The sequence below is a fragment of the Peromyscus maniculatus genome, chromosome 8 (assembly GCF_049852395.1).
Source record: "Peromyscus maniculatus bairdii isolate BWxNUB_F1_BW_parent chromosome 8, HU_Pman_BW_mat_3.1, whole genome shotgun sequence".
In the NCBI taxonomy this organism is placed as follows: domain Eukaryota; kingdom Metazoa; phylum Chordata; class Mammalia; order Rodentia; family Cricetidae; genus Peromyscus; species Peromyscus maniculatus.
In genome coordinates, this window is record NC_134859.1 from 51,595,206 (window position 1) to 51,612,390 (window position 17,185).

The 17,185-nt window shown below is 42.6% G+C and overlaps 1 protein-coding gene across 1 annotated transcript; it reads right to left on the reverse strand.

Moving 5' to 3' along the window:
* Nucleotides 1–420: 420 nt before the first annotated feature.
* Adprm (ADP-ribose/CDP-alcohol diphosphatase, manganese dependent) lies at nt 421–17,166 on the reverse strand. Its single transcript, XM_042282217.2, has 5 exons — nt 17,067–17,166; nt 8,157–8,265; nt 6,680–7,306; nt 5,418–5,534; nt 421–3,490 (listed from the first exon to the last, which is right to left on the reverse strand). The coding sequence occupies exons 2-5, from the start codon at nt 8,170–8,172 to the stop codon at nt 3,195–3,197; spliced, it is 1,056 nt and encodes a 351-aa protein (XP_042138151.1). The 5' UTR covers nt 8,173–8,265; nt 17,067–17,166; the 3' UTR covers nt 421–3,194.
* Nucleotides 17,167–17,185: the final 19 nt, after the last annotated feature.

Consider the following 17,185-nt stretch of genomic DNA (forward strand, 5'->3'; position numbering starts at 1 on the left):
ACCATCACGGACTCTAACCATCTGGAAGTTTTCAACCTGTGGGCTGCAACCCACAGGGGTCACCTGAAACCATCTGCATATCAGATATTTACATTATGTTTCATAACAGTAGCAAAATTACTTATGAAACAGCAACGAAAATAATTTTATGGTTGGGGGTCACCACACCATGAGGAACTGTATTAAAGGGTCACAGCATTAGGGAGATTGAGAACCACTGCTCTGGAACCACAAGTCCCAAATTAAATGCTTTCTTTGGCCCTGGTGTTTTGTCTCAGAAATTGAAAAGTAAGCCAGACAAGATGTCATTCAGGAGACTTAAGAAATGCTTCTTTTAAGTAGAATTAGTACCTATCATGCCAAAGAAATGGAAATGAGTCTTATATTCTATTTTATACCCTACAATGCAGCAGAACTCTGTAAATACTAAAGAGATATTTATTTTTGATATCAAGGAAAAAATAAAATTTATATTAAAGCAAGTACAGTGCAGTTGGAGTCAATAAAATAAAATGTCAAAGATTTGGAGTTTCCTCGTGTCCCTTTAGCCTACATGCTCTTTATCACTTTCATATCTTCTTTAGAACTAGTTGTAGTAAACTCAGTCCACTTGGAAATTCAACATAGGCAGTATTGATCCTCCAAATAGGCTTGACTTCTGTGTAAATGACTCACATGTTCAAAGCATGTATTATTTCCCTCTATCAGACTAGTATGGCTGTAAATATTCATGGTACCTTTTGCACCCTCAGAGAAGCATGGAAGACACTAACTTTTTGTCTGTACTTGTCTTTGGCCCTTACCAATGGAATAATTTTTATTTATTTTTTTAGGCAGGGTCTATGTAGTTCAGGCTAGCCAACATGCCAGGCTAAACTCTCTCTTCTTTCAGCATTTATGGTTTTATTTCAGTATGAAAAAGATGTACATGTGAACTGTCAGTTCATTTTCTTTGCTGTGCAGCCAGCCCGATGTTGGGTTTGGTGACTTTGCTGGCCAGCTAGGGTTGCTCTCTGCATGAGGATCTGTGGCTGTTGGAGGCAAGACTAAATGATCTCAACACAATGAGACTTCCTGTTTGTCAGGGGCACTTCCAGACCAGGGACTTCCCAAAGTCACGAGGCAGTGTTGTTTTCTTGTCCTTCCCATAACCAATACTGAGCATCAGACTTTGGCCTGGAATCATCTCCGCACCTCAATACTGCTGGATTTCTGCTAGTTATACTTAGTTTTGGCCTACTGGTCTGATGGTACAGGATACCCCTTGGCCTTCACCAGAAGGAAAAGGCCAGCCAGGACACTGAGATGGCAGACACTGGCAGATGCGGTGCTCTGGAGGGGTGAAGACCACACTCTATTTTTCTATTGGATTTAAGAATCAATAGCAGATGTAACACTGCAGTTCTCAGAATGTGTTCTCCCGTTTCCTATGCCTGCCCATCAGTTTGCTCTCTAGACACACATCCACAGCTCGGAAACCAAGAGTTCCTCTTAGGCTTTAACTCTTTACCCCTCGCTCACTGATCTTCCCCACCCATCTAAACCACTCTTCTTCTTTTTTTTTTTTTTAAGATTGATTTATTATGTATACAATGTTCTGCCTGCATGTATCCCTGAAGGCCAGAAGAGGGTACCAAATCTCATTATAGATGGTTGTGAGCCACCAAGTGCTTGCTGGGAATTGAACTCAGAACCTCTGGAAGAGCAGCCAGTGCTCTTAACCTCTGAGCCATCTCTCCAGTCCTCTTCTTCTTTTTTCATGGCATCCTAAATCTCTTCAAATGAAATTCAAGTTTCTCTTCCACATTCTTTGTCCTTTTATATGTGGTGGGCAATTTCTCACATTTGTACTTGTGTTTTGTCTCTTTCCATCCTGGTGACATCAGGGTACACAGAAACATATGACAGTCGTGCTGTGGCCAGCTGGGTAGTCACAATCCCTGTTACCTTAAACTGTGAGATGAATTTTGCACATGAGATCAAGAGTCTTGACATGGACAGGTGCTTGGACTATCCAGAGGGCCAAGCAAATGCCCACGTGCATCTTGAGAGGCTGGAAAAGCAAGAAAGAGGATTCTGTCCAGAGTTTCCCACTGGACTGTGGCCACACCCACTTTGTTTTCAGCCTGGTGAAATGATTTCAGAATCCTGACCTTTAGAACAAGCAGAGAACAAACACATGTAGGGAGTGGCCACATACTCAAGAATTCACTGGAGCAGTCACAGAAAATGAACGGGCCTGTTTTCTGGTAGGCACTTCACGGGTACTTATGGTGACCAGTATTTCGGTCTTTCAGCCCTGACTCAAACTCTACTCTTCAATGGTCTGTTTGCTGTCAAGATTTTCTGCAGATAAGCCTTGACACAAACAGCAGTGGGGTTAAATGGGCTCCATGTGTCTAGAGAGGAAATCAAAAATAAATCATTTTCTACACAGTGGCCCCACAGAGTACTAGGCATTTCAGAGAGACCCGACGAGCCAGCACTCAGCATTTGGTCCTGGTGTCACTTGGCACGTCCCCGCAGGCCCTTCTGAGATGGAAGGAAGCACCACGATTTCACCTGAATTAATCGCTCAGTTTTTCTTCACAGAACAGGATTATCACCTTTATCTAAGTGCGGGTACTCTGAACCAAAATGGGGGAAGCCTGCTCACACAGCGGGTAAGCAGGACAGACTTGCCTGGGCTTCCATGTATTAAGCTCTAGAGTCAACACAAGAGCACATTCTCCTTGTAAAAAAAGAAGAAATTCAAATTAGGATAAGTACAGTCCCTTATCAGACTACATGCCCACGAGTCTCCTTCCTGGTTTATTTTACTTTCCAGCTGCCAGTACTTGGATATATTATCCAAAAATAGTACTTCTGAATTTTATCTTCACTTACACATACTGAAGCCACAAAGCCACTTTGTATACAAGCAGAATACTTAATGAGATTGAGAATTTAACTTTTTTCCCCCCAAGACAGGGTTTCTCTGTGTGGCCCTGGCTGTCCTGGAACTCACTCTTGTAGACCAGGCTGGCCTCAAACTCAGAGATTTGCCTGTCTCTGCCTCCCAAGTGCTGAGATTAAAGGCATGAACCACCACGCCCAGTGAGAATTCAACTTTATATGCAATAGAGTAAAACATAAAACAATACCATTCTTTTTCTACAAAGATAGACAAGATAATGAGACTAAAAACACAAAGCTTATTCCCTTCTGTAATTCATAATTCTGTCTGGAACTCTGCCTCTCCCTTTCAGTATCATTTTGTCAGGGTAGACATGAACTGTGCCGAAGGCCTGGCTATCCGGAGCTGTTTCAATAACTCCTTCAAGGTTGACATGGTGTATACCAAAAGGATCCTCAGAGTAGCCACCGTCATGTGTGTGACCAGCAAGGAAACACACCACACACTTGTGAGACCATGTGATTGACAGGGCATCCATGTAGTTCCAAGCCAAGCACACGCTGTCAGAGGCCTCTGGGTAAATGGGAAGATGGCCTGTTAAAGAAAAATTAGGAGCCAATTAAATCATTTTCCATCAAGAAAAGACTGAAAGCTACTATTCAGGAAAACCAAACCTAAGTATAATGCTTCTTCATCAACATGAAGACCAAGGTGGCAATGTGCTCTGTAATTTTAGCACTTGGAAGCTGCAGGAGGATTATGAGTTCAAAGCCAGACTGAGCTACTGAGCGGGCAATCTATAGCCTCATTTCTGATGCACAGAATGGACAGACAGGTAGCTGGTTCAGATATAAAGTGGAAGACATATTTGTATAGAAAAATGATGTCCGAGGCCTTCCGAATTCCAAGAACATCCTGTGCCGGGCATCTATAAAGGCAGCCAGGAGTCAGCCAGATTCTTCACTGAAATCCAATCTCACTGATCTCCATAAATAGGAATGTTACATATAACGAATGATGTAGCTAAAAAACAGCTTAGGAGCTGCCCAGGGGTTTTGGTATATATATATATATATATAAATGTCACTGAACAGAAACAGTTTAGAAGACTTTAAAGAACCTCTGGAGATCAAGGCTGCCAGATTCAATTTGCAGCTGAGGAAACTGATTAAAGCTGGGAAAGTTGACCTGGGGCCCAGGGGAAATCCACAGGCACTGGGGACTTCCGATCTGCAGAGCCAACACATTGGTTAGTCTGAGAGCATGCATCAGGGCAGAGTTTCACTCTGAAGGGAGGCAACACAGCTCACCAATCCCGGCTTCTTCCCAGTCACTTAGTTCTGCTCTGCTCCCGTTCATGTATTCTTACATTTAAACAAGTTCCGTTTTCTACCTACCTGTTTATAAGCAAGTGAGAAAGGGAGTGGGTAAGAGATCCCTAAAGCAGGAGGAGATATATGTGTGTGTCCTTCCCTTCTTCCTCCCTCTGACCCAAGAGGCTATAATAAGGCTAAGAGAGGCTAAGAGGACAGGCAAATTGCAGCAGTCATGATCCTGTTCCATCCTCTTCACAGACAGAAACACATTTATATTATCAACCACCTGAACAGCCTATCCTTTTCAAAGGATTTTCATTAATGATTTCATGTGTTACAAAGCTGAGAAAATTGTAGTTGACAGGTCTTGTTTGTCAACACTGCAATGTTCATACCACCAAGAGGCAGCCAGCATCCCACCATCATGTGCATGCAGGCACACCTTCCAAATTGCCTACTGTCTTGGATGGCAGTGTCTCCCAAAACTGGTTATAAATGAAAATAACAGGGAACTAACGCCTGTGCAACTGTGGGATTGACGGAGAACTTCAAGAGCTTGCCTGTCACATCTCATACTAATTTTGCTTCAGCTGGGCAACAGTTACCCAATGGTAGCAATTTCACTGCCAGCCAGGGCTCCTAAGGCTAAGACTTGGTGGGGCCTGAAAAGAATTCCTCAGTTAAAATTAGTACATAATTTGATCCCAGTTGGGAAAAGTCCACTTTGAAACCTACAAGGGAAACTCAAGAGACACTAACAAAACAGATGGCAAAATGTTTTTGTTATTTTACAATTCTTTTCTGATTCCTTCTTAAATGTTAAGACTTACGTTATATTTCAGTGAAAACTATTAAGTAAGACTGGAAGGATGGCTCAGCAGTTAAGAGCACTGGCTGCTCTTCCAGAGGACCTGGATTCAATGCCCAGCACCCACATGTCAGCTCACAACTGGCTGTAATTCCAGAAGAGATATGACACCCTCTTCTGGCCTTCTCGGGTACTGCAAACACACGGTACACAAAGATACATCCAGACAAACATTCATACATTAAATAAAATTATTTTAAAATTGCAAAAAAAATGTAGTTAAAGTATTTGTTTTATAGAAAGAGGGTATCAAAATACAAATATTACTATTCTTTCATGGATAACTTCCCAATTTCTAAAATGTCAGTGTAACCAAAGAAACAATGTACATACTTACTCACAATCACCACCTTTTCCTGGTTCAGGTCTGAGAATGTAAGAACTTCATTCAACCAGTTCAGCTGTTCTTGGCTGAATCCTCCATTAAACTGGACATACTGGGGCTCAGAAAGTCCTGAATGAATTCAGCAAATTAGACCCGTGGCATGTCATTTTCTCCCTCATTTGGACATTCAAGTTTGGTTAACAAAGAACATGTTCTTTAGGGATATCTGATAATCATCTTAAGAATGTAGAGCAATATATAAACACAGCAATGGGGATTCTAGTCTTGGTCTCCTCTGCTTACTACACTGGCTTCCCACTACACTGAAAATAGAACCCCCTTATTATGTCCTCTGAGCCCTACTACACAGCCTTATACTTGTCACCTTCACCCCAGTGAAGCCTGTGCTACTTAATAATGCCAAAGTCTGATGCAACTTAGTGCCCTTGCACTTGTGTCTCCCTGTGCCTGCCAGCTCCCCACCTCACTCTAAGTGTTAATCCAGTCATCTAGACAACAGCTTAAAAACTTGAGTCCATGGAAAGTCTATTCACCTAATCTAAAACAGCATCCCTAGTTCTTCGCTGTAACACACTCTATTTTCTCAGCACAGTTATCACTGAGAAGATAATCTTGCTTTTGTTTCATCTCCTGCTAGAGTCTGGATCTGAAATGTTCAATAAAGCTCATGTGCTGAAGACTTGGTCACCAACTGAGGTGTTAGCATCTTTTAGAGGTAGGAGCTAGTGAGGGAAGTCAAGTCACAAGGGAGACTACAAGCTCAGGCCCTCTTTCCCGGCTTTGCTTCCTGGCTATGAGTAAGCAGCTTGCTCTAGTATGTATTCCCTGTCATAGCATGCTGCTTCATCACAGGCCCAAATGCAACCAGGCCAAGGGACTATGAACTAAACCACCTCCCCCGCACCCTCCACCCCAAACCATAAGCCAAGAGACCTTTCCTCCTCGCAAGTTGATTATTTTAGGTACTGATCAGTGATGGAAAGCTAACAAATATATTTATTATCTGCTCTACCTACCTACTGCTATGGTTCTCTCCATATATATGTGCAGTGATTATGATGGGTACTCAATCTGTTAAATGTCTGAAGTTTAAATTACTTATAATTTATGTGACATCAAGCTTGTAAGAATCCTGACCCTGAACAACAGTGACAATAAATTTTACCTTAATCATCCATCTTCCTGCTGAATAAAAGGTAGCTGAAGAATTTAAAGACAATGTATTAGATTCTCAGCTCAAAGCAATAATTCACCTTGGGGACTATTTAACTCCACATTTGGATTGTGCTCCCTCAGCATCTTCATACACTGCTCATATTTTGGAGAAGATTGATCTATGCCCAAGACACTCAGGTCATAAGCATCAAGTAAAACAAACCGGAATTTAGGGAATGGTACAAAGTGATAAGCATAATAGTTCTCCGATGGCGTGGTCTCGGGATGCTGTACAATTCGGTCTTCTAGAAACTTGCTGTTAAGTTTCGAGTTTGCTAAGAAGTCTCTATTGAAGTTATAGAATTCATGATTTCCCCATGTGTGGTGAACTGGGACTTTAAGCATTTTGAATGTGTCCATGACAAGTTCTAGAGATTTTTCTGAGACTTTATACTGTGCGTTGTAGCCATCGATGATGTCTCCAAGCTGGAGGACACAGGAGGGCGGCCTGCGTTCTTTATTCCAGTCTTCAATGGCACCCTGTAAGTGAACAAGACTGTGCCGGTAGTACCTCCGCCTGCTTCTTTGATAATTGAATCCATCTTCTAAGTCAGCATACTGAATATCTGCTATAACTCCAAAGGAAAAAAGGGGCTCTGAACCATCAGCCAGGGCATCGGGGTCCAGCTCATCAGCCATTACCTCCAAGCAGGCTTCTAAATAAGCTAACGAGAGGGAAAAGATACCCAAGTTAAAATACTGCAGCTTTCCAGTGGGTAGAAGAAAATGACAAAACGGCTAATTGACTAGACAGCAAGGCAGACGGACAAGTGCGTGGGCTCTAGAGGTCAATGTCTTATCTCTAAAATGCTTCAGTTCTCATCCATAACAAAGGTGATAAACTCTGTCACTCAGAAGACTAACAATTTCCTAAAGGGTACTATCATATTAACCATCAGTAATTCCAACTACAACAGCCAAGTTCAAATCTGGAATCATTTCTCACTTTCTACCCATTTAAAACATGATGATATTGCTGCAGAATATTATTTTAAGGTGTATTACTTTTGTTTATGTTGTATTTGTGAAGCTGTGTTACTGTGCCTGTCTAAAACACCTGACTGGTCTAATAAAGAACTGAATGGCTAATAGCAAGGCAGGAGAAAGGATAGGCAGGGCTGGCAGGCAGAGAAGATAAATAGGAGAAATCTGGGAGGAGGGAGAAGAAAGAAGTAGCCAGAGAAGGAGGAGGACTCCAGGGGCCAGCCCCCCAGCTACATGCAAGCCATGGAGTAAGCCATGGAGTAAGATTTACAGAAGTAAGAGAATGGAAAGGCCCAGAGGCAAAAGGTGGATGGGATAAATTAAGTTAAAGAAAACTGGCAAGAAATAAGCCAAGTTAAGGTTGGGCATTCATAAATAATAATAAGACTCTGTGTATGATTTATTTTGGAGATGGGTGGTGGGCCCCCCAAAAAAGTGAAAAACAAACACCATGATAGTACATCCTCTCCTGAGTCAAACAATTCCACCAGAACCTCACCCGTCACACTGTACCATCACACTCACACTCACCCACTCTACTTTCCATAGCAGACCTCCACTCTGGGGTACTCAAGCAGGCCCAGTCTTTTCTCTTTGTTGATGAGCAGCCTGCAGAAATCAGTCTGTCCCTTTTTTGTATCTGAAGTATTAAGGAAAGACAGTGATATGGAGACAGAAGGAGACAGTTTAATGAGGAATGTCCCTGGAGGCTCAGGAATTTGGTGTCCCAACCCCCGTTGGAGGCATAAATGGGGAAGTGCAGCCTTACTGGAATAAGTAAGCCACTGAGGGTGGGCTTTTAGAGTTTAAAGCCCATCCCCACTTGCAGTTAACTCTCTGGTTCATGATGCTATTAAAGATGTGATCTCTTAACTTTCTGCTGGGCCACCATGCCTGCCTGCTACTACATGTTCACGGGGCAAGGGAAAGGGGTGTTAGAGATAGGGTCTCTATGTAGCCCTGGCTACCCTGGAACTCCTTGTGTAGATCAGGCTGGCCTAGATCTCATACAGATCTGTCTGCCTTTATCTTCTGGGACTAAAGGCATGTGCTACCTCACCCAGATACAAAAGATTCTTATACCTCTGAACTATAAGCCAAAATAAATTCTTCCTTAAGTTATTTTTGACTTTAAAAAAAAAAAAAAAAACCACAACGGAAAAGTAACTAATACCACGAAGAATAATTTTAAATTTAAAAAAGCCAGTGCAGGAGAGATAATCAGTGGTTTATAGAGCTTCTTCCAGGGTACCAGAATTCCTAGTACCCATGTCAGAAAGCTCACACTACCTGTAACTCCAGATACAAGGGATCTAATATCCTCTTCTGATCTCCTAGGGCTCTCATATATATGTGTAAATAATCACACAGAAATAAATAAATAAAAATACAAACACTATGACATCAATGTCATAATTGTCCTTTCCATGAGCAGCAGGTGTTGTAGAATATTATTTTAAGATGTGTTACATTTGTTTATGCTGTGAAACATTTAATGATGCAAAGATGTGTTGCATTCTTTTATGTTGCATTTGTTTAACTCTGTGAAGCTGTGTTACTGTGCCTGTCTAAAATAGCTGATGGTCTAATAAAGAGCTGAATGGCCAACAGCAAGGCAGGAGAAAGGATAGGAGGGGCTGGCAGGCAGAAAGAATAAATAGAAGGAGGAGAGGAATGAGAAAAGAAGGAGGAGGACATCAGGGGCCAGCCACCAGGCTACACAGCAGGCCATGGAGTAAGAAATAACGAAAGGTATATAGAAATAGAGGAAGGTAAAAAGCACAAAGGCAAAAGGTAGATGGGCTAATTTAAGTTAAGAAAAGCTGGCAAGAAACAAGCCAAGCTAAGGCTAAGTATTAATAAGTAATAATAAGCCTCTATGTGTTTGGGAGCTGGGTGGCAGGCCCCTAAAGGAGTAAAGAGAAAAAAAAAAAAAAACTAACTACAAGCAGGTCCTGCTTCAACAGCTGAATTCTAATTTGAACCAGTTTTCCTAATCTTAGAATCCCCTGTCCCTGAACCAGAACAGAAAACAAATCTTTTCATTCCATACATAATCTCTATTGAACTTGGGAGAAGACTCTCATTAGGTTATTTATAAACAGAATTTGTAACTCTAAAAGAAGCAAGAATACTAAGGAGTATGATGAACATAAAAGGCCAAGGTGTTAAATTACCAACTATTTATTATGGGAAAAAAAAACCCACTGGAGTTCTATGTGAACTGATTAAAATCTTGTAAAACCTCCTCTGACTTTCTATAACCCTCCTGACTCCTGCTGTCTAGCTCCAGAGTTCCTGTCTAATCCCAGTTCAAGTGTCCTCCTAGCAGAGGCTCCAACATACTCAGCACAGGTGCAGACCTCAGCTGGACGGAGGATGGGGCTCTCCTCATTCTGAAGCCACTGTCACCGGATGCCTCACTCGGTAAAGGTGCTTGCTAACTGCCAAGGCTAATGAGCTGAGTTCAATTCCTAAGACCCACATGGTGCGTACAATGAACCCCAGCCCCCCAGTTGTCCTTTGACCTTCCCACGTGTACTGTGGCACACATGTAACCACGATCATATGTCCACGCAAATATTTTCTTTCTTCTTTAATTTTTTAAAGACTGTTTTTGTTAGAGCATTTTTAAAATTTGTTCTCTTCTCCCATAGTCTCCCCTTGAAAGCCCTACTAGACATCAAGTCTAAATATGTGTGATGTGGCAGTAGTTTCTTAACCCTCCTGTAGACTAAAGACACTTTTACTGGAAAGCTGGAAAACTCAAATAAAATTACAAGAGAACTGGATTTCATCTAACTTAGCTGAAAATCTCTGATCTAATTAGTTTCAGGTATTTGTGACTCCAAGTACAGCTGAATACGATTACAGCAAAGGCCATGCGGCAACAAGTCTGTCCCATGAGCATCATCCCCAAAGCTCAAGACAAAACTGACCCGAGAATGCCCTTCTGGCTATGCCAGATGAAGCCATTTGCTTTGATATTTAAACCCGTAAACTTTAGGTGACAGTAAGTTCTGTGGACCTCTTAAAGAAGGTTTAGTCCCAATTGTGGTAGAACATTCTTTGTAGACTGTAAATATATATTGTGCTCATTGTTAGTAAAAAACTGATTGGCTGATGGCTAGGCAGGATTTGGGGGGGCAGAGAGAATGCTGGGAAGAAGGGCGGAGTCAGAAGAGTTGTCAGACAGAAAGGAAGCAAGATATGGAGGAGAGGTAAAAGACACGAGCCTTGGGGCTGCACATAGATGAATAGAAATGGGTTAATTTAAGTTGTAAGAGCTAGTTAGTAATAAGCCTGAGCTATCAGCTGAGCATTTATAATTAATAATAACTCGCTGAGTAGTTATTTGGGAAGCAGCTGGTGGAACAGAGCTGATCTTGGAAAACTCCGCCTACACCCAATGATCTGATCTTCTCTCCAGGAAGCAGATGTTATTTTTGCTCACTTAACCGTCATTTCCTGTTGTTTGTGTAACAACATCCCCATTTCCTTTCATGCCAATTTCCCTTCAAAGGCCATATTTTGTGACCTCCCAATTTGGGCTGACCACCTAGGGGTAGGTGCGCACCCCAAGCTGGGTCAATAAACTTCAGCTTAGTAACATCTGCCTGGAGCTTGAGCACAGCTGTTGCAGCCACTAAGCTGAAAGCTACAAATGAAATGACTAAGATAACACTGTCTTGTCCTGATCCATTTCCTATCTGTTTAGGCACTCTTCAACTCACCCCCCCTCAACAGGCACATCTACCTTGGCAACGCATGTGGGGTTTCCATGACCCTGACCATGGCCCAGATGTATTTACCAAAATAATTAATGTTTATACAAACTAAAGATATGCTTCAATAACTGATAAAGGTATAAATCAAAATTAATTGCCATGCTGTGACTGAAACAACTATTATGTTTTGCTGGCACGGATGTTGCAAGGTTACCTTGACCCTTATCAAAGAATGATGTACTTCTGGTCAGTGTGGTCTTTTGCTTTAAAAATGCTGTATTCTGGGGCTTTGTGTCCTTGAGGTGCTAACCCACTCTTGGTCAAGGCCAAAAGTAAAGGACTCCAATTTGGCTTTCCATGTGTGGTGGTCTGTAACTTTCTCATCCATACTATAACACAACTTGAGTTTCAGGGGAAACTCCTCACCGGCTACCCTGAGTTCTAAGGGTATTTCTAAGAGCAGCCTCTCTCCTCAACTGATGTGAGCTGACTGGCAGAAAAACAGAGCCTCTGAAGAGACAATGCTGGTGCCAATTCCCAGCAAGTCTTAGGTGAGCTCTGACTTTCAAAGAAAAAGACTGACCACAGGGGATAATTACACATCATCTCAGTGTAACTACTTATACCTCTTAAAAGCCTCAACACCTAACTGTCTGCCCTCTCACCCCTCATATAAATCAATTTCCTTCTACTAATTTCTGTCTCCTGGTTTTTACCAGTAGACCTGAAACCAACAGAAACTTCAGATTTCAGTGACAATGATGATGGCATTTGCAATATGTCTTCGGAGATCTTTTTCTTGTGTAAGACACAGATCAATGGCCAGTTCATCTCTAGAGACATCACAGTATCACCTAGCACCTGTAGGTATTTTTTAACTTGTGACTTGTGGAAAGAAGGGGATAAAGGAGGTGGGGGGAGGGGTCATGGTTCACACACCACTAACAAGATCAAGACTACTTTCACTGGGTAACTAGTAATAGGTGAAGGCCTGAGAACCTGTCTCTTATCTTCATGAGGATCTCTGCGACACCTCACTGTGACATGTTAGGGAAAAATAAGAGTCCCAGGGAAGGAACAGGCTATAATCAGGGACGGATGGTTAGGATCACAATGAGTAAGAGTGGGCAAAGAGAACCAAGCAGGCAGAGAAATTACTCTTTGCTAGTTCTGGGCTGCACTTTATGGTTTGGGGAAATAGATGCAGGAGGGCTTGAGAGACTGGCCCTTGTGGACAGAGATCAGAAACTCACATCCATCTCCAGCGGGGAAATGGAGACTAGGCAGCCAACTGACAGGAACACCCGTCTCCACAAAATACCCCCCCCCCCCCCCCCCCCCCGACACACACACACACAAACATACACTCAGAGAAAAGTATTTCACAATGTTAGTCTCAATAAGAGGAAGTGCAGGGCAGGGCATGCTTGTGACTAGGCACAAGAGTCTGGACCTGTGATGAAGCAGGCATGTTACAGTGCCTGCTTTGAAAACTTCCAGTTTAGCCCATCCCACTTAAAGCAGCCTAAAGTCAAATCCAGCAACAATTTAAGTAGCCTCATCAACTAATGATAAAATAAGCATCACATTGTACTATGCATTTCCTGTCTCTCTCAAGAGAAGTTCCTAAACTGTAAGCAAACCCATCTGATACCGTGGTGGCTTCTTTTAACAATACAAGTTCCAGATTTACACTATACAACATGTTTCCTTTGCCAGGGCTCTATGGAGTCTGGCTTAGAGGTATTACCAGTGACTCACTCAACAGTTGGTTACAATTAAAATGCGGTATCTTATCCAATAGATAAAGACACTTTGGTAAACAAATAAATTGGAGAGTATAGGCAGTAGTAAAATTCCTGGCTAATAGAATTTAATGGACTTAATCAAACACAACATCAAATACAACGTTAATTTGTATGTAAGTTTGATCACATACCCTACAGCTGAGTATAGAGCTGAGACTTTGCCCTGGGCAAAAACGTGTGGCTACAGAAGGGGATTCCAAACCTTTCACTGAGTCATCTTCAGGAGGAAAAAATGAGTTCCGACTGACAATGACCCAACATGCTGAGCAGAAATTGAAGAACTCTCCCAGCTACTCTCTTAAGAAGCCCATGCCCATGCTCCTGTGGCTCCCCTTCTTCTAAGCACCTCTTTCCTGTTAGCTCTCATGCTTAAATCTCTAAAACCTCGCAATACAACTCCAAATATGCATCATTCTGATTCATCCTGAAACTCCTCTGCAGCTGAGAACCCTAGATTCACCAGAGCGGGGACTCTGAAGAGAGGGCCCGAGACTGCTACAGGAAGCAGCAGCAGCCGCTGGGCTTCCTGCTCCTGCCCCACTGGAGCTGCCATCTTTCCTGGCAGCCACAAAGGGACAGTCCCTGATGTACTGTTGCTTCAAGAGCACCCCACGCTAAGATCTCTTGTACCTGCAAACCATGAGAAGACCTGAAAGCTCTTTTCAGACAAGAGAGAAAAGTCCTTACCTTCTTAAAAAACAAAGCTAAGCCTCATTTTAAAGATCTATCAGTAACTGGAACCTTACCTACTTTGTGTTGTGGCTTCTTCACTGTTTTTCCTTTAGGTGCTGTAGGTATAATACATACTCAATGGCTACAACTTTACATCATTGCCTTTTTTTTTTTTAAAGATACTTAATCATTAAAATCTTTCTCGGGGGCTGGAGAGATGACTCAGTAGTTTAGTGTGTTTGCTGCTTGTTCCTGAGAAACAAGAGTTCAGATCCCAGCATCCATACTGGATGGCTCACAACTAGCTGCAACTCTGCCTCTGAAGGATCCAAAGCCCTCTTCTGGTATCTGAGGGCACCACACATGCAGGCACATCCACGTAAAATACATCTTAAAAAAAAAAAAATCCACAAGCTAGTGCAATGGCTCAAAACTTAAAGAGTGCAGACTGTTCTTGCAGAGGATCGGAGTTCAGTTCCCAGCACCCATATCAGGTGGCTCACAACCACCTGCAGCTCAAACTCCAGGGGATCTGTCACTTCTGGCCTCCCTGGGCACCTGCACTCATATGTACACACAAGATTTGAAATCTTATTTAAAAACAAGCCAACAATTCTTCTTGGAGTTGTTCTTTGTATTTTCCCATACTCTCAGTATATAATGAGGTGTATACTTCTTCCAATCCTAAATCCAAAGTTCAAATAAGGACAGTCGCACGGATGTCCCCTGATAGTCTGTCAATAGCACAAGGAGAACCTGTGCCACCATTAAAGTGCTGGGTATATACACCTGACAATCGGTATCTGTATCCTAAATCCTCCAAGATTTACACACCACAATTAAATCACTGTAGAGTTCTGTGGTAAGTTTTAACGATTCATTAACATCACAGGTCTCATCTACCATGTGATTAAAAGGCTGGTAACTTTGGTACTAATCTTAGGACCAGGTGTAACAATCTACTGTATGCTTTATTGTTTATGTGGTTTGTTGTGGTGAGTAATGGCATCCTCTCATCTACATTCCCATGGAATGATGATCTTGTAATCTCCATGCTCAGATTCTCTCACATCCTATATTGATAAGCAGCTTGAGACAGTTGATGGCTGGATAGGCAGGGTATATATCCCTGTTCAGCAAATAAGTTATAGGAAACATATCTACAACCACCATCAACACTTAAAATTAAGGGATCAAAGTCTCAGAAGGGAAGTGAGGTAGGAGACATGAAAAGGAATCTGGATGGAGTCTCTTGCCAGCTGAGAGTCAAGATTTTCCCACAATTAATAATGTTTGCTGTGACGTTGCCTACAAAGAAAAGGTATTCCCTTTACATAGAGATTTCAAGTAAGAATGTTGAAACAGCAATGAACTATGCTTAAGGCCTAAGCACATATCACCTTGGAGTATGGTCCTGCTCCTTTCGCAGATATAAAGCTACAGGTTTCTGGAAATTTTACAAACAAGACTATAAACTTTATTTGCACTAAACATGCCCCAAGGCCCCTGAGTAATCCTATCTAGTGCACTCCAGGGGCCAGTCTATAATCTCATTTCCCAGAAAAAAATGAAAATAAAAGGAAAAAGTTGTTTGACAATCTCTTGAGATATACCTTCAGAAGCCATCCAAATCATATAAAGACAACTAAGTGTGACTCTCCTGAGAGGCCCACATTCATGCTTTTAGGTGTATACTCTCTTCCTTTCTATTAACCCCTGTTTTTAAAATGTGTGTTAAAAATCTCTTCATAAATTTCAACAATGCTTTATTTAAAAAAAAATTCTACTTACTTTGGGCTTAAATTTCAGAAGTTTCCAAATCAATTTGAGAAGAAACAATACCATTAAACAACAACAGTAATTATTGGGTTAGAGAGCAACACAGTAGGTCAGACGGTCCAAACACTGAGAAAACAGTATCATACTCTGGGAAAACAGTATCATGCTCTGAGAAAACAGTATCATGCACCAGTGCAACAGTCACTGAAGCAATGCTGGGATCCCCTTGCAGGGGAGAGTGCTTTACTTAAAGGGTACCGGTGTTTTACAAACTGACACACCACCACTGAGGCAGAGTGGGGAGGGAGGGGTAAAGTTTGCTGACACTGAGACATAAGCAAGAGCAGGTAACAAGCTGGGGATCATTTGCCCAGCAGGTGCTCAGCAAATAATAAGCAAATGAACAGAATAAAAGTTAAAATTTTTCAAGGAACTAAAAATAAGTGTGTGGCTGTAGTCAACTAACCAAGCAGTCCCAGACGAGGTAACCTGTTGTCTTTGCTCTTTACTCTTTGCTCTTTGGAGGCCCACCACCCAGCTCCCAGATAAATCACACACACAGGGCTTATTCTTACTTATAAATGGCTGGCCTTAGCTTAGCTTGTTTCTTGCCAGTTTTTCTTAACTTAAGACATCCCTTCTACCTTTTGCCTCTGGACTTTTTTCTTTTCTTATTTCTGTAATTTTACGTTCACTCTCACTCCGTGGCTGGCTGTGTAGCTGGGTGTCTGGCCCCTGATGTCCTCCTCCTTCTTTGGCTACATCTTCCTCTCTTCCCAGAGTTCTCCTTCTATACATTCTGCCTGCCAGCCCCACCTATCCTTTGCCCTGCCTTGCTATTGGCTGTTCAGCTCTTTTATTAGACCACCAGGTACTTTAGCCATGAAAAGTAACACAGCTTCACAGAGTTAAACAAATGCAACGTAAACAAAAGTAATGACCTCAAAACAATATTCTACAACAGAAACCTTCAACAAACTAAAATCAGGGGTGAATGGGTGTGAGACTTTTTTTTTTTTTTTAAAGAAACGAGCCACTGCAGACTAAATGAAGGATGGGTATGACGCAGCACACACTTTTGCAGTGCCTTGCTCTCAGGCGGCTTGTAGTTAGAAGCGCCGGCACTTTGGTCTTAAGTCTTCTCACCCTAGACACTCAAAAGTCATATTAGTATTTTTTTTTTCTAGGTCGTGGATTATTCCAAACGTCATGCGACGACTTCTGTTTTAGGGTCCGAGACCTCGCAGCTCTACCTGGCCGGTTTTTAGATTGTGCAGGAGGAGGGGATCCCCAGTCTCCTGCAGCTGGAAGGAGCGAACCCCGCTAACCGGGCTGACCCGGGGACCACCTAGTCCCATCGTCCTACCCGCGCGATGCCGCCAGGCCCAGCTCAGAACCCCAAGGCGGGGACCTACAGCCCGCACCACCCGTTTCCATCCCGGAGAACCACCTACCGCTTGCAGCCGCACAACCCTGGACTCCTTGACAACCCGCGGGGTAAACGGCGTCACCACCGAGCCCTGAGGCTAGAGCGGCCTCGCCCGCCTTCCCGGCTTCCGACGGAAGCGGAAGC

What these genes read in the sequence shown, in the direction of transcription:
- Adprm (XM_042282217.2), bottom strand. An exon ending in GGAGTTAAATAGTCCCCAAG is followed by an intron (nt 5,535 to 6,679) that starts GTGAATTATTGC and finishes GAATTCATTCAG; the next exon opens with GACTTTCTGAGCCCCAGTAT. An exon ending in GGAAAAGGTGGTGATTGTGA is followed by an intron (nt 3,491 to 5,417) that starts GTAAGTATGTAC and finishes TTTCTTTAACAG; the next exon opens with GCCATCTTCCCATTTACCCA.